The sequence below is a fragment of the Coregonus clupeaformis genome, unplaced genomic scaffold (assembly GCF_020615455.1).
Source record: "Coregonus clupeaformis isolate EN_2021a unplaced genomic scaffold, ASM2061545v1 scaf0160, whole genome shotgun sequence".
Lineage (NCBI taxonomy): Eukaryota > Metazoa > Chordata > Actinopteri > Salmoniformes > Salmonidae > Coregonus > Coregonus clupeaformis.
This window is the reverse complement of record NW_025533615.1, coordinates 203,346-225,000: the sequence shown is the minus strand read 5'-3', so window position 1 is coordinate 225,000 and position 21,655 is coordinate 203,346. Positions and strand designations below refer to the sequence as shown.

Sequence of the window (21,655 nt, the reverse complement as noted above, 5' to 3'; positions counted from 1 at the left end):
CAGTATGTCAGTGTGTACAGTATGTCAGTGTTTACAGTATGTCAGTGTGTACAGTACGTCAGTGTGTACAGTATATCAGTGTGTACAGTATGTCAGTGTTTACAGTATATCAGTGTGTACAGTATGTCAGTGTTTACAGTATGTCAGTGTGTACAGTATGTCAGTGTGTACAGTATGTCAGTGTGTACAGTATGTCAGTGTTTACAGTATGTCAGTGTGTACAGTATATCAGTGTTTATAGTATGTCAGTGTTTACAGTATGTCAGTGTTTACAGTAAGTCAGTGTTTACAGTATGTCAGTGTTTACAGTATGTCAGTGTGTACAGTATGTCAGTGTTTACAGTATATCAGTGTGTACGTATGTCAGTGTTTACAGTATGTCAGTGTTTACAGTATGTCAGTGTTTACAGTATATCAGTGTGTACAGTATGTCAATGTTTACAGTATATCAGTGTTTACAGTATGTCAGTGTTTACAGTACGTCAGTGTGTACAGTATGTCAGTGTTTACAGTATGTCAGTGTTTACAGTACGTCAGTGTGTACAGTATGTCAGTGTTTACAGTATGTCAGTGTGTACAGTATGTCAGTGTGTACAGTATGTCAGTGTTTACAGTATATCAGGGTTTACAGTATATCAGGGTTTACAGTATGTCAGTGTTTACAGTATATCAGTGTGTACAGTATGTCAGTGTGTACAGTATGTCAGTGTTTACAGTATGTCAGTGTGTACAGTATGTCAGTGTGTACAGTATGTCAGTGTGTACAGTATATCAGTGTGTACAGTATGTCAGTGTGTACAGTATGTCAGTGTGTACAGTATGTCAGTGTGTACAGTATGTCAGTGTTTACAGTATGTCAGTGTTTACAGTATGTCAGTGTGTACAGTATGTCAGTGTTTACAGTATATCAGGGTTTACAGTACGTCAGTGTGTACAGTATGTCAGTGTTTACAGTATATCAGTGTGTACAGTATGTCTGTGTTTACAGTATGTCAGTGTGTACAGTATATCAGTGTTTACAGTAAGTCCGTGTTTACAGTAAGTCTGTCTTGTGGTGATAGGAGGAGAAAAGGTCTGTGTTATCAGTGAGAGCTCATGATCACATGAACAGACCAGTTCCATAATGGCACCTGCAGACCCACTGTTGCTAATGGTGACAAATGACTGGCTGTGTAGAGAGAGAGAGAATGAGAGACCGATAGAGAGAGAGAGAGAGAGAGAGAGAGAGAGAGAGAGAGAGAGAGAGAGAGAGAGAGAGAGAGAGAGAGAGAGAGAGAGAGAGAGAGAGAGAGGGAGAGAGATGGAAGGAGAAGAGGGAGATGGAAGGATCGTGAAAACAACTCACTAAATTCAGAATTCTTTCATGAAGAAATTGCAATAAAAATAACAGAAAATCACAGTTGAAATCAAGTCAGAAAGCCACTCTACTCCCACCCCACCAGATCATATACAGTACTGCATGGACTACAATATGGACCATGGTGATCAACACTGCCATGAGGCTCCTGTTAGAGATTTAATACCTATTCGCGGAGATCTACAAATCGTTTTCCCCCTCTCCTCTCACCTTCTCTATAAAGCCTTTTGTGGGCTACTCAAATACCCATCAGCCATCGGCCCCAGGAGGCGAGGGGACGGCAGGCGGGAAGGAGGTGGAATGGAGGGAGAGGTTTTATTCTCCTCGCCGGCCGCTGGCATCACACCTGTGTTGTAACGTGGAGCGTTTTTTCTGGCCGCTCCTGGTGTGAGAGGGGGGAAGAGGAGGATGGGGAGGGGAGGAGAGAATGGAGGAGAAGAGAAGGGAGGGGAGGGGAGGAGAGAGTGGAGGAGAAGAGAAGGGAGGGGACGGCCCCAGTGGTTCTAAATCGGTACCTGTCACAATGCCACAAAAGGCCCGAATTGAAGACCAAGTAATTTATTGGTGTTGTTGTTCTCAATGTGAATCTGACTGTTGTTGTATGTACTGGTGACACTGTAACAGGAGAAAGAGAGGAAAGGAGAGGAGAGGAGAGGAGAGGAGAGGAGAGGAGAGGAGAGGAGAGGAGAGGAGAGGAGAGGGAGAGGAGAGGAGAGGAGAGGAGAGGGAGAGGGAGAGGAGAGAGGAGAGGAGAGGAGAGGAGAGAGGAGAGGAGAGGGAGAGGAGAGGAGAGGGAGAGGAGAGGGGAGAGGAGAGGAGAGGAGAGGAGAGGAGAGGAGAGGAGAAAAGGAGAGGAGGGGGAGGAGAGGAGGAGAGGAGAGAAGAGGAGAGGGAGAGGGAGAGGAGAGGAGAGGAGAGAGGAGAGGAGAGCAGGGGAGAAGATGAAGCAATGAAATGAGAGGAGAGGAGAGGAGAGGAGAGGAGAGGAGAGGAGAGGAGAGGAGAGGAGAGGAGAGGAGAGGAGAGGAGAGGAGAGGAGAGGAGAGGAGAGGAGAGGAGAGGAGAGGAGAGAGGAAGGACGATATTATGTATTATAGGTCCTTAGAGACCCAGTTGTTTCTTATAATGGTAATTTTTATTGTGTAAACATAATTATTGTAAGACTTGTAAGGTTTCTATTCTCATAGCATGTCTGAGATGTCTCTCCCTCACAATATAGTTTGGCAGCCATTTATGCAAGGAATTTACTTTTAATTCCATTCTTTTCAAGGACATAAGAAATATGAAAAACTGAGGCTGTTATAAATATGGTTGTGACCATTTGAAACACAATACTTGTGCAGCACACACCATACACAATCACTCTCTAGGTCATCATGATCACACCGTTCTTCAACTTTTCGTTCAGTACAGCTGTTTCCTTTAAATTAAACATCACACCATTCTGTCAAACTGAATGCACCCCTGGCAACATTGTTCACAAAAAAGATGGCGGGTGATATTCAAGTAAAAGTCACAGAGATAAAGAGAAAGGGGGAGGTACTTCCCTTCCAACTAAGATAAGATAAGATACGTTTCTTTTTTTTGCTGAGTTTATATATATATATACAGTATACACATTAAAATAAAGTGTATATACAGTGGGGGAAAAAAGTATTTAGTCAGCCACCAATTGTGCAAGTTCTCCCACTTAAAAAGATGAGAGAGGCCTGTAATTTTCATCATAGGTACACGTCAACTATGACAGACAAATTGAGAAGAAAAAAAATCAAGAAAATCACATTGTAGGATTTTTTTATGAATTTATTTGCAAATTATGGTGGAAAATAAGTATTTGGTCTCCTACTTTTTCCCCACTGTACTTCCCTTCCAACTAAGATAAGATAAGATAAGTGGACAAACATGTTTTCCCTGTTGCAGGACAACAGTACCTTGTTACATTCGATAGTACCGGTACAAGTTTTGTTAAAAATATTTGCACATTTTGACAAATCATGGTATCGTGATACTAATGAACCTTAGGTATCCCATGGCAACACCACTGTACACATAAAGTGTTGTTAGAGGAAGAGAAAAAACAAACAGAAATGACCCCAGCCAATATCAGGTTTAAAGGGCTGTGGAACGGCCATTAATGATCGCCAATATCAGGTTTAAAGGTCTGTGGAACGGCCATTAATGATCTGACCGCGAATGTAAACTATGCCAGATAAATCCTATGCCTTGAAATAAAAGACATGCGCCAAAGGACATAATTGGGTCCACAATCGACAAGGACGCGTGAAGACCAACCGAACTAAAGAATGATGAAAACCAACAAGGTTCCAGAATATTAATATTGCAACATAGTAGCCAACGAGGGGGGCGTTTCCCCAGGCCAGCTGTACTCTGTCTGATTATTATTGTTTTGTCTTTCATTATACTGAACAAGAAAAAAAACAGCCCTACATCCCTCACTATACCAGGACAGAACTATACCAGGACAGAACTATACCAGGACAGAACTATACCAGGACAGAACTATACCTGGACAGAACTATACCAGGACAGAACTATACCAGGACAGAACTATACCTGGACAGAACTATACCAGGACTGAACTATACCAGGACAGAACTATACCAGGACAGAACTATACCTGGACAGAACTATACCAGGACAGAACTATACCAGGACAGAACTATACCAGGACAGAACTATACCAGGACAGAACTATACCAGGACAGAACTATACCAGGACAGAACTATACCAGGACAGAACTATACCAGGACAGAACTTTGTGTTGTGTCTCCTTGCAGTATCTTGAACTACCCCCCTGTGTGTGTGTGTATGTGTGTGTGTGTGTGTGTGTGTGTGTGTGTGTGTGTGTGTGTGTGTGTGTGTGTGTGTGTGTGTGTGTGTGTGTGTGTGTGTGTGTGTGTGTGTGTCTGTGTGTGTGTGTCTGTGTGTGTGTGTGTGTGTGTGTGTGTGTGTGTGTGTGTGTGTGTGTGTGTGTGTGTGTGTGTGTGTGTGTGTGTGTGTGTGTGTCGTGTGTGTGTGTGTGTGTGTGTGTGTGTGTGTGTGTCTGTGTGTGTCAGTTATCCCACCACCCACTCAAGGGATCAGTGTAGGGGTGGGCAGATGACTCACAGATCAATGACAGCACTAGACACAGAGGGAGTGTGTGTTTGTGTGTAAGTGTGTGTGTGTGTAAGTGTGTGTGTGCGCACAACATTCAATACATTATACAGTACTTCCTCATGTAGCCTACTCTAACGGTTGTGATCACAGTGTAATAGCCTGTATGTTCTCCTTTGTTTAGTAGTTTAATAATTCAACCCGCTAGTAGTGATGGACGGTGTGTGCGCTGTAAAATAAATCCTCTGAAATCCTGTCATTTTCACAGTAAATGACTGTGTAATCAACAGCAACATACTGATAAAAGCGGTGAAACTTAGAAATATACTTTTCGTCCTATCATGATGTAACGTTGTCCAACCCTTCCTTCCCTACTAATGAGAAGTCCTTTACCCGTTTGATAGGCCTACTGCAAGTAGCCCACGCGGTCAAGACAGGAAGATGAACGCGGTCAGAGATCCACTAAAGCAGCACCGCCCCCTCAATAGTCTGAGCTTGCCTGGCAGGGTAGGTCCAAAAGCCAAAGCATGAGCATAATATACAAGGATTTTCTCAAAAGCTGCTAATGAGAACCTTGACTACCTCGTACCCGGTGGGAATTCTGGTGGAGTAACCCCGCCCAGGTAGTGGGCAGTGCTGGCAACACTGGCTGCAGTAACCCATTGGGGGAGGGACGCACTAGTACAATCGTAGAGGAGGCAGAATACTGTGGCCCTCAAGGCACAGCATAATCATAATGGTCTGACTGCACAGAGGTGCCGGGGAAGATGGGTCTCCACGGGGGTCCAGTGTGTGTGTTGGGGGGGGGGGGGGGGGGTATCTGAGCTCCATCAGCCAGGACCAGACATTGGGTAATCAAAGCTACAATTCACACAGCATGTCTTCTCTTGAGCTGGGTTTGGTGATCGAACAATTGATGAGCAACTGAGTTTGTGGTTGGATGCTTGTGCTGTGTGTGTGTGAGTGTGTGTGAGTGTGTGTGTGTGTGTGTGGGTGGGGGGGGGGGGGTGGGGGGGTGGTGGGGGGGTACAACCAACGCAAAAGGGTTAGAATATTGTGCTGTAGAACAGCTGAGCTGACTCAAAACCGGGCATTCAACTCGCAGTTGATACCGTTTCCATGGTAACGTGTATTTACATGACGTGATGAAACGTCGAAACTAAGTGCCTATTGCTGATAACCTGGTTTTGTTGTGTAAGTTGCACTTTTTGTGCTCTTTTCAAGGGATGGGTCCCAACCTCTTAAGGCAACCTAGGATCCATGTGTACGGGGATGTTCTGCCAGTCACATGGACTACATCCCTACCTGGATCCATGTGTACGGGGATGTTCTGCCAGTCACATGGACTACATCCCTACCTGGATCCATGTGTACGGGGATGTTCTGCCAGTCACATGGACTTCATCCCTACCTGGATCCATGTGTACGGGGATGTTCTGCCAGTCACATGGACTACATCCCCTACCTGGATCCATGTGTACGGGGATGTTCTGCCAGTCACATGGACTTCATCCCTACCTGGATCCATGTGTACGGGGATGTTCTGCCAGTCACATGGACTTCATCCCTACCTGGATCCATGTGTACGGGGATGTTCTGCCAGTCACATGGACCACATCCCTACCTGGATCCATGTGTACGGGGATGTTCTGCCAGTCACATGGACTACATCCCTACCTGGATCCATGTGTACGGGGATGTTCTGCCAGTCACATGGACTACATCCCTACCTGGATCCATGTGTACGGGATGTTCTGCCAGTCACATGGACTACATCCCTACCTGGATCCATGTGTACGGGGATGTTCTGCCAGTCACATGGACTACATCCCTACCTGGATCCATGTGTACGGGGATGTTCTGCCAGTCACATGGACTACATCCCTACCTGGATCCATGTGTACGGGGATGTTCTGCCAGTCACATGGACTACATCCCTACCTGGATCCATGTGTACGGGGATGTTCTGCCAGTCACATGGACCACATCCCTACCTTGGATCCATGTGTACGGGGATGGTCTGCCAGTCACATGGACCACATCCCTACCTGGGATGGGGGGAGGTTTATTAGGGAGGGTAATTGGAGGACAACTGGAGGTCTACTTAGAGCCAGTATGTTTAGCAGGTTATCTATCATGGTACAGCTACGTGGATAACAGACAGGCATTGGTAATGGTGGTATTGGTGGTGAGGATAGTGGTGAGCGTCTCAAAATATAACCCGTCATGGTAGTTGGTGAGTTGAGCATAGCTAGCTACACGTCCAATGGTTTGGCTGATAATAGGAAAAGAATAACAGTTTTTACATGGCTAAGGGTGGAGGATGACCATATTTAGCGTTTACAGGAAACTCATTCAGTATCTGCTGATGAAGTGGCCTTGGCGGAAATGGGAGTGGGATGGTCAACATCTATTTCTGTCATGGGCTAAGGAATTCAAAAGGGTGTTATGATCCTATTCAAAGACCATGTAGATCTTGAGGTCCAGGCCTACAGCAATGTCCATTCGGTTGCGGCTAGCTAGTTGCGATCCGGTGTTAGGGTCCAGTGATTCAGTTATTCCGGCAGAAAATCCGATGTTCTGGGTGAAAACCGCTAACGGTGGCTAATAGCTAGTTAGCTAGTTAGCTAGTTAGCTAGTTAGCTGGCAAGCTAGTTTCAACTGGAGATCCTAGATAAAGGTGAGTAAATAATAGTGTAGCTCCTCCAGTGACAGGCATGAGGCAAGAGGTCTTGATTTGAATACAGGGCTTTAATGCTGGTCAACCCGTGAGAACTCATTGCTGCTTATCACACAGAGGTGCTAAACATCCTTTTAAATGTCCTTTATCTTCTTCTGTATACTTTCTTTGTAAGTATGCACTTAAACACGATACAGTGGAAAAATAATTCGCTTTTTGCGGTAAAGTTTCCTCGGTGCGTCGCTAAAAGGCGCTCGGGTGACAACACTCGGGCGGAACCAATAATTAGTTCCGTCTTGCTGTAAACGTACAATTCAGAAGAAATTAAATAATAAAAAATGCAAATACATGAAATAAACTAAAGTGCTAATACATGAAATAAACTGGCGACAGAGGCAGTTACACTCCCACCAAATCACATGTGATTTCTTAAAACTTGGAGACAAACCTACTGCATGAATAAATTAAATGAAACTCTGTCCTAATAAACAACTAATAAACTGTGTGTGAGTGTATGATAGAACCATCAGTCTGCTTCTAGCAATGTAACTGTTTTCTGAATGGGTCTCTCCAGGTAAACAGGTTTGGCTGTACACTTTCCTCTTCCATCCAGGGAGGAGTCACTGATGAGTAACTTGAGTCTCCTCACTCTTTCATCACTTCCAGGATAGACCTCGATGACTCTTGCTAGCTTCCATTGGTTTCGTGGTGTGGCAGCATCTTGTAACAGAACAATGTCACCGACCTTTGCATTTCTGCGATCTTTGGTCCACTTCTGTCTGTGTTGGAGATTCAGGAGATACTCCTTTTTCCATCGTACCCAAAAGTTGTTGGTTAAGAGTTGAACTCTGCGCCATCTTTTGCGGAGGTAGAGATCCTCCTTGACAAACTTTCCAGGAGGAGGGAGAATGATTGTGGATTTCATGGTCAAGATGTGGTTTGGTGTCAAGGGCTCTGGACTGGTAGAATCGTTCAGATGATCAGTGGTTAGAGGTCTGCTATTCACAACCGCCATAACCTCATATAGAAATGTTCGTAGGGAAGAGGAGTCAAGTTGTCTGGACGACTGTTCTAGAATGGACGCCAGGACACTTCTGATAGTGCGGATTTGTCTTTCCCAGACTCCACCCATATGACTTGAGGCAGGGGTGTTCATGATGAACTCGCAGCCCAAATCTTTGAGCTCTTCTTGATCCATCTCTTTCAGTGCTTCAATGAACTCACGCCTTGCTCCGACAAAGTTTGTCCCTTGATCACACCTTATCTGCCTTACTGATCCACGAATGGCGATGAATGACGCGAGAGCATTGATAAAGGCATCTGAGGTCAAGTCATCAAGTGCTTCAATGTGAACTCCTCTTGAACACATGCAGGTGAGCAACAGCCCATAACGCTTTAGCTCCTTTCTTCCTTCCTTAATGTGAAATGGTCCGAAGCAGTCCATTCCACAGTAAGTGAATGGAGCAGTTGTTTCCATCCGCTCTTCTGGAAGGTCTGCCATCCTTTGTTGCTCTGTGCATCTTCGGAACCTTCTGCAACTTGTGCACTTGTGAATATGGGATGAAACAAGCTTGCTGCAACCCAGGATCCATATGCCATTGGATCGGAGTTCATTTATAGTCATTCCTCGACCTTGATGGTACACTCTCTCATGATAGTGCTTGACGAGCAATGCAGAAACATGACTGTCTCTAGGAAGTACTGCTGGATGCCTCACATGTGGATGTAGGGCAGCATTAGCTAAGCGGCCTCCTACTCTGATTACACCTTGGTCATCCAGGAACGGACATAGTTTGTGCAACTGGTTGGCTTTGTCTTTGACCTTTGTCTCCTTATGATGTCTAAGGCGTTGAATTTCTTGAGAGAGAGTTGCTTCCTGGACCATCTTGATTATGGTCAGCTCCGCCTCTTTCCTTTCCTCCAAGTTCGAGGCCTCACAGGACTTTGGCTTGAGACCTTTGATTTCCTTAGCACGGCGCTTGAGTCTGGCAACAGCCTTCACCATTCTTGCCCAGTCTGAGAACTTGTGTAGACGATCTAAAATTGTTTTTGCTTCTTCTGCCTGAGTGTCATGAACCTGAGCTTTCTTGACCTCTGGGTCACTGCTCTCGATCTCTCCCACCATGACAACTCCAGTTGGTAGCTCTTTTTGCCAAAGAAGGTCTGGACCTGTGAACCAGTTAGAAGCTGTGAGTTGTTCTGCTGTGACACCCCTTGAGGCGTGGTCAGCTGGGTCATCTTCTGAAGCCCTTTCTACAAAATCAGATTCCAACACCTTGATGACGTCTGTTGGAAGGACTACTTCTTTGATCTGTGTTCTACAGACATAGTGCACTTCGTTTGGGAGATTTGGAAGAACTGATGTCACTTGCTTCACAATGACTTGATGGCTTATTCCAAAGGCATCTCCAAAGTCAAGACATGGGTTGCCATAGCCGACTACACTCCAACCCAAGTCTGTTCTCTGAGCAAAGGGCTCATTTTCTTCTCCAGCAACCACTTGTCTTGGTATAAGAGCTTGAGGACAGTTGTAGCCAATTAGTAGGCCGATGTCACAGCTCTGCAGAGGAGCAATTTCATCTGCAATGTGCTCAAGATGAGACCATGCCTTGGCAGTCTCTGGTGTGGGAATATGATCTCTGTTTGCAGGGATGAATTCTCTTGAGTAAGTTACTGGCAGGTAGATTATCTTATCGGAGTAGAATCCTCTTATTTGTAGATCAGTCAGCCTTCTGCTAGGCACCACTGTATTTCTTGAAGCCATTGTGGAGAGCTTTAACTGGACTGGTTCATTTTTAGTGTGAAGCACCTTTGCTGTCTCTTCAAGGATGAAGGTCGTGTCACTCTGTGTATCGAGAAGAGCGTACACAAGGACTTCATGATTTGGCTTACTTGTAGTGGACAACCACACAGGAATGACTGAGGATGTATGGGTGCCTTTAACATTCTGGATAACTCTGTTAGATGTTACCTCGCGTGGTGGTTTTGTCACCCTCTCTTGTGAACGATCTGTCGTTCCTTCTCTTGACTTGTCACTCTCCATTTCTCCATCAGTCCTTGTTGACATTCCTCTTTCTTTGCTGCGATTATCGTGTAGGCAGGTTGGATGTCCTTTCTCACAAGTATCACAGATCCTTCTATTTTCACACTCCTTTGAGCGATGGCCAGGCTTCAGACAGCCAAAGCACCACTTCATCCCTTGAACAAACTTGACTCGCTCAGAGATGGTTTTATTCATAAATTTCCAACACTTGTGTAGACTGTGACTGGACTTCTCACAAAAAACACAGCTTGTGGAGAAAGCTTTTTCATCTGAGTTAGTTGCTAGTACCTTTGCTCAGAGAGCTCTGCTCTTTAAAACCTTGATCTGCTCACCTTCAGCAGGTTTCAGAGCATGGAGAGATGTTATTGGGTTATTAGCAATCTTAGCTTCACGTGTGAGAAACTTTACAAACTGCTGGAAGCTTGGGAATGTGTGACTTTCTTCCTCCACTTCTATGACCTTTCTGTTCCATCTCGAGGTCAGCCAGTCTGGAAGCTTTACAAGTAACTTCTGGTTCTCATTGCAGTCATTAAGTACTTCGAGGCCTCTGATCTGAGTCATAGCAGCCTCACAGCTCCGAAGAAAATCAGCAAACTCTTGAAGTTCGATACTGCCTTCGGAGCTTATCTTGGGCCATGCCTCCAGCTTATCTCTGAATGCTTTGGCTATGAGGAATGGATTTCCATATCTTTCCTCGAGAATCCTCCATGCTGCGTGATAGGCTGACTCTGAACCAAGCAGGAAGTAGCTCTCTATAGCCTTTTTAGCAGGTCCACCCACATACTTTCGCAAGTAATATATATTTTCTTCGGCTGGAATGTTTTTCCGATCAATGAGTGTCTGAAATGAAACCTTCCAGTCATTGAATCTGAGTGGGTCGCCATTGAATATTGTTGGTTCAGGTATAGGAAGACGACCTGCACTGATGGACTCTGCAAGTGCTCTAACAAGAGCTGCTGTGCTGTCATCCTGTTTTGAATGTGCCCGGTCTTGTGGTGAAGAATGGTGCTGCAACAGATTATTTTCATGTTTAACTTCTTCCTTTTCCTTCATACAGACACTTTGATGGAGTAGACTGCTTATTTCTTTATCTGAGCACTCACTCTGATCATACACTCGCTGACGTGCCTTAGCAGCCTTTAACTTTTTAACTATCTCTAGTCGCTCCAGTTGTCTCCGCTTTGCATCTAGCACCTTTTGTCTCTCTGCAGCTTCAGCTTCAAGCCTTTCCAATTCCTCAATGCAACACTCTTGTTCTAGTAGTACTTCTAGAGTAGCTTCATTGGCAGCAACTTCAGCAGCGGCATCTTGTCTGCTAACAGAAATCCGACTTGAATGTCTGGAGCTGCTTTGAGCATGAGAGGACTTAGTGCATTGGGATTTGATACTTATCTTGTCTGAGGCTACAGACTTGAATATAGACGATGTCGCCCTGTTGCCTCGTTGTTCATCTCCTCCACCGTTATCTGCTGTCTCCAAACGATATTTTGCAGTTTGGATGATCTTCCTGGTTACTGCATCACAGGTGTCAATTCTGCGACGTGTGTCATGGTCAGGGTTGTCTATGCGCCTTAACTCATCATAAGCAATGTTCAGATTCTCTGAGGCAGCACTTATTTTGCTTATGTGTTCATGTAGCAGGTTGTTTGAGCATTGTCCACTCAAAGCTTGCTTGGCGTCTTTAGCAATAGCCTTCCACTCCTCATAGCTCACAGTGAAACGGTGAGCAAATCTTCTTATTTGCTCATTGTACAGTTCTTGGCCCTTTTCTGTTAACTTTCGGTCTCTTTGGCTTCTTCGTGGTTCTTGTGAGGAAGTGTGGTCATTAGCTCTTGTGCCTTTAGTAGCCTGTGATTGCATGTCTATGCACTGCTGCTCTATACTTTCACCTACATTAACCTGCTTTCTCCCAGAGGTAAGACTAGGCTCTGACATTGTTACTTGGTGTACTTAAATTTGGGTTAAATCTAATTTGGCCTGTAGCTAAGTGATTCAGCTCCCATTAGCTATTCACATTTATACTATTTTTACCACAAATATTATTTTTTAGAACATATTCACATCTACTTCACACAAATCAATATCACGTTGTTCTATGAAATGCAAAATTCAGTCTCTTGGTTGTAGCTTAGTTAACACTTAAACATACACACAACTATACCGTATGAATATGAAGGCAAAAATGTGTCAGTCTCTTGTGGGAAATAGTTTAAGCTTCTTTGCATCAGCTGGATTCATGGTAAGGCGCCTGGATTCTTCTGTGGATGCTGCGGCTGTGTAAATGTCAGGAGCAGATGCACACTCTTGGATGTAGAGATGTCCCTTCTTGTCCATGGATCACGGCTCTTTGGTACTGTCTTCCTCGTCTACTCATGCAGAGCAGATGAGTTCTCACTGTAGCTCCTCCAGTGACAGGCATGAGGCAAGAGGTCTTGATTTGAATACAGGGCTTTAATGCTGGTCAACCCGTGAGAACTCATTGCTGCTTATCACACAGAGGTGCTAAACATCCTTTTAAATGTCCTTTATCTTCTTCTGTATACTTTCTTTGTAAGTATGCACTTAAACACGATAACAGTGGAAAAATAATTCGCTTTTTGCGGTAAAGTTTCCTCGGTGCGTCGCTAAAAGGCGCTCGGGTGACAACAATCGGGCGGAACCAATAATTAGTTCCGTCTTGCTGTAAACGTACAATTCAGAAGAAATTAAATAATAAAAAGTGCAAATACATGAAATAAACTAAAGTGCTAATACATGAAATAAACTGGCGACAGAGGCAGTTACAAATAGAATCCGTTCCACATCGAGTTGCAGGAAAGTATATTTAGTAGAAGGATGAAAAGTGTGAAAGGGAAATATATACGTAAAATACAAAAAAATACAAAAAAACAGGCTATTTACACGGACACACAACAAAGAACACGACCGCACTGCTACGCCATCTTGGATTCTGCCTATCTTGGATCTTGGACTATCTAGATCTTGAGGTCCAATCCGTTAAAATAGATCCCCAAGGAAGATGGATTATATTGAATATTCTACTTGATGATAAACAGATTTAGCTAATAAATCTTTATTGAACGAATATTGACGATCCAATCTTCTTTGAAAATATTTAAAATAATCTAATTAGTCTCCAAGATACAAATAACTATATTATAATGGTAAGGGACTACAATACAGTTTTTTAAATACGTCAATAGACCGTAAAGGCAATCATACTACCACCTATCAACCTCTGGCGCTCAAAGACATTACGAATATTATGGACACGTTGGAATTGACTGATATTTAGAGGCTTAAAAACCTCTATGTTTACCACATACGACGGGGAAAAATCTATTTAAACGGCCCTCCAACTGGTAATTACTAAACTTGTTTATCATCCTTGAGCTCCGACATCTCCACATGGTGACCTCTGATGTCACCTACTAAGGAAATGACCTCAATAACAGCATTTCTGGCATTTAAATGCAATTACAAAAACGTCACTTTTTCAAAGAAATCTATCGATATGATTTTTTAATACTATGATTTGTTTACAAGCGTGATACCTGTACTTTTAGTTTATGCTTGATGGCCATTGGCACGTGAATGCATCCAATTTACGACTTCACAACTGGTACATTCTCACCTCCTTCTTTGAGCTCATGGATGATAGACGAGTTTAGTAGTTACCAGTTGGAGGGCCGTTTCAAATCTATTTTTCCCAGTCTTATGTGGTAAACATAGAGAGTGATAGAGATTTCATCTGTAGTTCAATTGGTAGAGCATGGCGCTTGTAACGCCAGGGTAGTGGGTTAGATCCCCGGGACCACCCATACACAAAAAATGTATGCACGCATGACTGTAAGTCGCTTTGGATAAAAGCGTCTGCTAAATGGCATATTATTATTTATACATGTCCCATGATGGCGTCTGTGAGCGCACAGGCAGCGCTATTGAGGCCATCTCCATTTGAAAGTGGTCAATTTCTTATTTTACTACTTCTAACAAACTGAAAGGCTGCATATTCTCACTCTCTCTCTCTCTCTCTCTCTCTCTCTCTGTCTCTCTGTCTCTCTCTCTCTCTGTCTCTCTCTGTCTCTCTCCGTCTCTCTCCGTCTCTCTCTCTCTCTCTCTCTCTCTCTCTCTCTCTCTCTCTCTCTCTCTCTCTCTCTCTCTCTCTCTCTCTCTCTCTCTCTCTCTCTCTCTCTCCTCTCCTCTCCTCTCCTCTCCTCTCCTCTCAGCTCGGTAGCCATAGTGTGTTGTTGGAACAGGTATAAAGCCAAGGTTGGTGATTTACTGCCACCTGCAGTTATGGAATGTTTGCTCACAAGTATAATTAATTGGCGGATCCCTCCTGATGACCCAGATGGAATCATGTGATCACTCCTTCACCCTATAGGAAGTCCCAGATGGAATCATGTGATCACTCCTTCACCCTATAGGAAGTCCAGTTGACTACTTTAAAATGGCGAATCCCTTGATGGCAATGTCTAAGTGTTAAAGCGGGTTTTATCCATCTATCTAACTCTATGGTGGTAAATTCCCACTTCCCACTTGGTTATGAACGCAGCAATAAATGGCAAACTGTTTGACACACAAAAAGAGGGACTAATCTCGCTCCTACTGAAGCAGGAGCCAGAAGGCAGCACAAAGACCCAGTCTCTTAAAAAAATTGGAGACCCCTCACTCTTCAATGTTTGCAATACATATTGGCAAAATGTATTGCTCACAGAATTAAAAAGGTCCTACTGGACATTATTCATCACGATCAGACGGAATTCTTAAAAGGAAGATATGTTGGAGACAACATTAGACAACTACTATAAATAATGGAAAACTATGAGAATGCAGGGAAACCAGGTATAATCTTTATAGCAGATTTTGAGAAAGCCTTTGATACATCTAGAATATGTTTATAAGTACCAGGATGTTTTTTTACTTTGGAGAATCCCTCATAAGATGGGTAAAAGTCATGTACAACAATCATATATGGAAAATAATAAATAACAGTTACTTCTCTGAGAACTTTGAACTGTCAGGGGCCATAAAACAAGGTTGCCCTCTGTCACCATGCATATTTATTATGGCCATTGAACTGTTAGCAGGTCTAATGATAACATTAAGGGGCTAGAAATGTATGGATTAGAGACAAAAGTAGCAATGATTCAAGTTGTCTATTGAGTCCTCAATTCTCAACCTTGAAGGGCCTTATTGAGGTAATTTATCCAGTTTCTCTGGACTAAAACCCAATTATGATAAGTGTACTATATTACAGATTGGGTCTCCAAAACATACAAACTTTAAATTGCCAAGTGTTCTCTTGATTAAATGGACAGATGGTGAAGTTGATGTGCCTAGTGTGCATATCCTGGAAAAGTTGAGCGATCTTGCAACTATTAACTTTGATAAAAAGCGTACCAAAATAGATAGGATCTTGAAACCATGGAAACACCTGTCCATCTATGGGAAAGTTACACTTATTAATTATCTAGTGATAATCGCAGTTTACATATTTATTTATTTACATATTTATTCATTGCTCTACTGACTCCAGGAGAGTACTTTTTCAAATCATGAGAAAATAAATATGTCTTTTTTTTTGGAATGGCAAACCATATAAAGTTAAACGGGCATATTTATATAGCAAGCATGAGTTTGGAGGGTTAAAACTATTAAATATTAAGGCATTTAACCTCTCTCTTAAAGCCTCCATAATACTGACATTATATTTAAATCCAAACTCATTTTCCAGCAGGATACTAAGAGGCCAATATTCAAAAGGGGGATTTTTTGCCATTATACAGATTAAAAACAACCATTCCTGGTGAATTGACAATGGAACCATGTTTAAAATATCCTCCTTTTTTAAAATCAAGCCACAAAGAGTTGGTTACAATTTCAATTTCAGAAGAGGCAGACCAAATATGGTGCCTTCAGAAAGTACTCATACCACTTGACTTATTCCACATTTTGTTGTGCTACAGCCTGAATTCAAAATGGATTAAATAGATTTGTTTTCTCATCCGTCTACACACAATACACCATAGTGACAAAGTGAAAACATGTTTTTATAAATTATTGAAAATCTATTGAAAATAAAATACAGAAATATCAATTTTACATAAGTATTCATTCACACCCCTGAGTCAATACTTTGTAGAAGCACCTTTGGCAACGATGACAGCTGTGAGTCTTTCTGGGTCAGTCTCTAAGATCATTCCACACCTGGATTATACAACATTTGCACATTATTATTTTCAAAATACTTCAAGCTTTGTCAAATTGGTTATTGGTCATTGCTAGAAAACCCTTTTCAGGTCTTGCCATAGATTTTCAAGTAGATTTAAGTCAAAACTGTAACTAGGCCACTCAGGAACATTCACTGTCTTCTTGGTGAGCAACTCCAGTGTAGATTCGGCCTTGTGTTGTAGGTTCTTGTCCTGCTGAAAGGTGAATTCATCTCTGTGTCTGGTGGAAAGACAACCAGGTTTTCCTCTAGGATTTTGCCTGTTGCTTTGCTCCCTCATTCATCTCCTGGTGGAGGAGAGTCATTTCTTCTTATGCTAAAAGACAAATTCACTTTAGGCTAGTGTTTGAACGGACTAAATACTGGTGCACTGTAGCTCTGTACAGAGAATAATAAATACATATTTTGAAAAAGGATTGGGACTCTTGTCTTCTGTGATTCACTCAAGGTACCTCATTTTTCCTCACAGTAATTTATGTGTGACCGTAAAAAGACTACAGTCACAGCATTGGTACCGTACAATACAGTAACCGTGTTAGTACCGTACAGTAGATTACAGTAACCGTGTTAGTACCGTACAGTAGATTACAGTAACCGTGTTAGTACCGTACAGTAGATTACAGTAACCGTGTTAGTACCGTACAGTAGATTACAGTAATTGTGTTAGTACGTACAATAGATTACAGTAACCGTGTTAGTACCGTACAGTAGATTACAGTAATTGTGTTAGTACCGTACAGTAGATTACAGTAACCGTGTTAGTACTGTACAGTAGATTACAGTAACAGTATTGGATACCGTACAATACCATAAGATACTGTATCCTTTTTAATGGTAACTTACAGTAAGTTACTGTAAAGAACAAAACAAAAAACAGTAACTGTGTGTGTGTCTGGCTATATGACTGTGGCAGGGTTTGGAGTGGTGCCAAGCTGTTAGGTCATCTGTACACTGTTAAACGAGGCGTGAGCCAACGCTATGATCTCCTCACTAATAATTAATGGGAACCATGTTCTGGGCTACCGAGCTAAGAGGAGAGGAGAGGAGAGGAGAGGAGAGAGAGAGAGAGAGAGACAGAGAGAGAGAGAGAGAGAGAGAGAGAGAGAGAGAGAGAGAGAGAGAGAGAGAGAGAGAGAGAGAGAGAGAGAGAGAGAGAGAGAGAGAGAGAGAAAATATAAAATGTGTTTTATTTGCTGGCTGTTACAGAAAAACACACACACACACATTGGGACTACGGACCACTGAATGCTGATGAAAACTGGTGAAACAGAGACAAATGGCTGGTGGTTTACTTTAGGTTTCTGTGCCATGGTATCATGGTGTGGGTGGGTGTGGGTGGGTGTGGGTGGGTGGGTGTGGGTGTGGGTGGGTGGGTGGGTGGGTGTGGGTGGGTGGGTGTGGGTGTGGGTGGGTGTGGGTGGGTGTGGGTGGGTGGGTGTGGGTGGGTGTGGGTGGGTGTGGGTGGGTGGGTGTGGGTGGGTGTGTGTGGGTGGGTGTGGGTGGGTGGGTGGGTGTGGGTGGGTGGGTGTGGGTGGGTGTGGGTGGGTGTGTGTGGTTGGGTGTGGGTGGGTGGGTGTTGGTGGGTGGGTGTGGGTGGGTGTGGGTGGGTGTGGGTGGGTGGGTGGGTGTGGGTGGGTGTGGGTGGGTGTGTGTGGGTGGGTGTGGGTGGGTGGGTGTGGGTGGGTGTGGGTGGGTGTGGGTGGGTGGGTGGGTGTGGGTGGGTGTGGGTGTGGGTGGGTGTGGGTGGGTGGGTGTGGGTGGGTGTGGGTGGGTGGGTGGGTGGGTGTGGGTGGGTGGGTGGGTGTGGGTGGGTGTGGGTGGGTGGGTGGGTGGGTGTGGGTGGGTGTGGGTGGGTGGGTGGGTGTGGGTGGGTGTGGGTGGGTGGGTGTGGGTGGGTGTGGGTGGGTGGGTGTGGGTGGGTAGACAGGGGGGTCATGACAGATCCCATCTGAAAATGTCAGTGAATGCCAGACCTTACCTCCTGATACCCCAGCTATGTCACCTGTGACACAAGTCAGTTGTCACGATCGTCATAAGTAACAGACCAAGGCGCAGCGTGATATGCGTACATCTCTTTAATAGTGTACTTAGCAACACGATACAAATAACAAAACAAAATGTGAAGTCCTGGGTCATACACAAACCTACACAGAACAAGATCCCACAAACACTGTGGCAAAACAGGCTGCCTAAGTATGGTTTCCAATCAGAGACAACAAGCAACAGCTGACACTCGTTGCCTCTGATTGAGAACCACACCGGCCAACACAGAAACACATGAGCTAGATAAACAACCTAGAACACAAATACATAGAAACTACACACCCTGGCTCAACATAACAGAGTCCCAGAGCCAGGGCGTGACATTAGTATTTGACGTCCATCCATGTCTGAGGACGTCGGAAGATTACATGGAAACCGGAAATTAGGGGCAACAGTGAGGCTGTTACCTTCAAGTAGGTTTTGGTTTTGCTAGTGTCGTGACGTGACTTGCATTAATGTGGTGACTGTTATTTATCGAATCAACTAACTATGTTTAATTGTCACTCGATTAAATTAATCATGTAACAATTAACTCATTTTGTATACATCTGGCCCTTCATTGGACACTGTGTTAACAAACCTCCAAACGAGCTTCAATGCCATACAACAATCCTTCCGTAGCCTCCAACTGCTCTTAAACACTGGTAAAACTAAATGCATGCTCTTCAATCGAACGCTGCTGGCACCCGCCCACCCGACTAGAATCACTACTCTCGACGGGTCTGACCTAGAGTATGTGGACAACTAGAAATACCTAGGTGTCTGGTTAGACTGTAAACTCTCCTTCAAGACTCACATTAAGCATCTCCAATCCAAAGTGAAATCTAGAATCGGCTTCCTATTTCGCAACAAAGCCTCCTTCACTAATGCTGCCAAACATACCCTTGTAAAACGGACTATCCTACCGATCCTTGACTTCGGCGATGTCATTTACAAAATAGCCTCCAACACTCTACTCAGCAAATTGGATGTAGTCTATCACAGTGCCATCCGTTTTGTCACCAAAGCCCCATATACTACCCACCATTGTGACCTGTACGCTCTTGTTGGCTGGTCCTCACTACATATTCGTCGCCAAACCCACTGGCTCCAGGTCATCTATAAATCACTGCTAGGCAAATCTCCGCCTTATCTTAGCTCATTGGTCACCATAGCAACACCCACCCGTAGTATGCGCTCCAGCAGGTATATCTCACTGGTCATCCCCAAAGCCAACACCTCCTTTGGCCGCCATTCCTTCCAGTTCTCTGCTGCCAATGACTGGAACGAACTGCAAACATCTCTGAAGCTGGAGACTCTCATCTCCCTCACTAACTTTAAGCATCAGTTGTCAGAGCACCTTACCGATCACTGCACCTGTACACAGCCCATCTGTAATTAGCCCACCCAACTACCTCATCCCCATATTGTTATTTATTTTGCCTCATTTGCACCCCAGTATCTCTATTTGCACATCATCTCTTGCACATCTATCATTCCAGTGTTAATACTAATTGTAATTATTTTGCACAATGGCCTATTTATTGCCTTACCTCCATAACTTGCTAAATTTTTTTGACTTTATGTTTTGTTTTACCCCATATGTAACTCTGTGTTGTTGTTTTTATCGCACTGCTTTGCTTTATCTTGGCCAGGACGCAGTTGTAAATGAGAACTTGTTCTCAACTGGCTTACCTGGTTAAATAAAGGTGAAATAAATTTAAAAAAAAATATATATATATATATACAGTGGGGGAAAAAAGTATTTAGTCAGCCACCAATTGTGCAAGTTCTCCCACTTAAAAAGTTGAGAGAGGCCTGTAATTTTCATCATAGGTACACGTCAACTATGACAGACAAAATGAGAAAAAAAATTCCAGAAAATCACATTGTAGGATTTTTTATGAATTTATTTGCACATTATGGTGGAAAATAAGTATTTGGTCACCTACAAACAAGCAAGATTTCTGGCTCTCACAGACCTGTAACTTCTTCTTTAAGAGGCTCCTCTGTCCTCCACTCATTACCTGTATTAATGGCACCTGTTTGAACTTGTTATCAGTATAAAAGACACCTGTCCACAACCTCAAACAGTCACACTCCAAACTCCACTATGGCCAAGACCAAAGAGCTGTCAAAGGACACCAGAAACAAAATTGTAGACCTGCACCAGGCTGGGAAGACTGAATCTGCAATAGGCAAGCAGCTTGGTTTGAAGAAATCAACTGTGGGAGCAATTATTAGGAAATGGAAGACATACAAAACCACTGATAATCTCCCTCGATCTGGGGCTCCATGCAAGATCTCACCCCGTGGGGTCAAAATGATCACAAGAAAGGTGAGCAAAAATCCCAGAACCACACGGGGGGACCTAGTGAATGACCTGCAGAGAGCTGGGACCAAAGTAACAAAGCCTACCATCAGTAACACACTACGCCGCCAGGGACTCAAATCCTGCAGTGCCAGACATGTCCCCCTGCTTAAGCCAGTACATGTCCAGGCCCGTCTGAAGTTTGCTAGAGTGCATTTGGATGATCCAGAAGAGGATTGGGAGAATGTCATTTGGTCAGATGAAACCAAAATAGAACTTTTTGGTAAAAACTCAACTCGTTGTGTTTGGAGGACAAAGAATGCTGAGTTGCATCCAAAGAACACCATACCTACTGTGAAGCATGGGGGTGGAAACATCATGCTTTGGGGCTGTTTTTCTGCAAAGGGACCAGGATGACTGATCCGTGTAAAGGAAAGAATGAATGGGGCCATGTATCGTGAGATATTGAGTGAAAACCTCCTTCCATCAGCAAGGGCATTGAAGATGAAACGTGGCTTGGTCTTTCTGCATGACAATGATCCCAAACACACCGCCCGGGCAACGAAGGAGTGGCTTCGTAAGAAGCATTTCAAGGTCCTGGAGTGGCCTAGCCAGTCTCCAGATCTCAACCCCATAGAAAATCTTTGGAGGGAGTTGAAAGTATGTGTTGCCCAGCGACAGCCCCAAAACATCACTGCTCTAGTGGAGATCTGCATGGAGGAATTGGCCAAAATACCAGCAACAGTGTGTGAAAACCTTGTGAAGACTTACAGAAAACGTTTGACCTGTGTCATTGCCAACAAAGGGTATATAACAAAGTATTGAGAAACTTTTGTTATTGACCAAATACTTATTTTCCACCATAAATTGCAAATAAATTCATAAAAAA

General features: G+C 43.8%; 2 protein-coding genes across 2 annotated transcripts in view; one reads left to right on the top strand and one right to left on the bottom strand.

Moving 5' to 3' along the window:
- Positions 1–21,655, top strand: part of LOC121552254 (XK-related protein 6) — a 186,602-nt gene that overhangs the window by 150,650 nt on the left and 14,297 nt on the right. The window lies entirely within an intron of this gene.
- On the bottom strand, positions 7,583–10,422 carry LOC123483877. The gene is made up of 2 exons (XM_045213850.1): positions 8,795–10,422; positions 7,583–7,922 (listed from the first exon to the last, which is right to left on the bottom strand). Exons 1-2 carry the CDS (start codon positions 10,391–10,393, stop codon positions 7,893–7,895), a joined length of 1,629 nt encoding a protein of 542 aa, XP_045069785.1. The 5' UTR covers positions 10,394–10,422; the 3' UTR covers positions 7,583–7,892.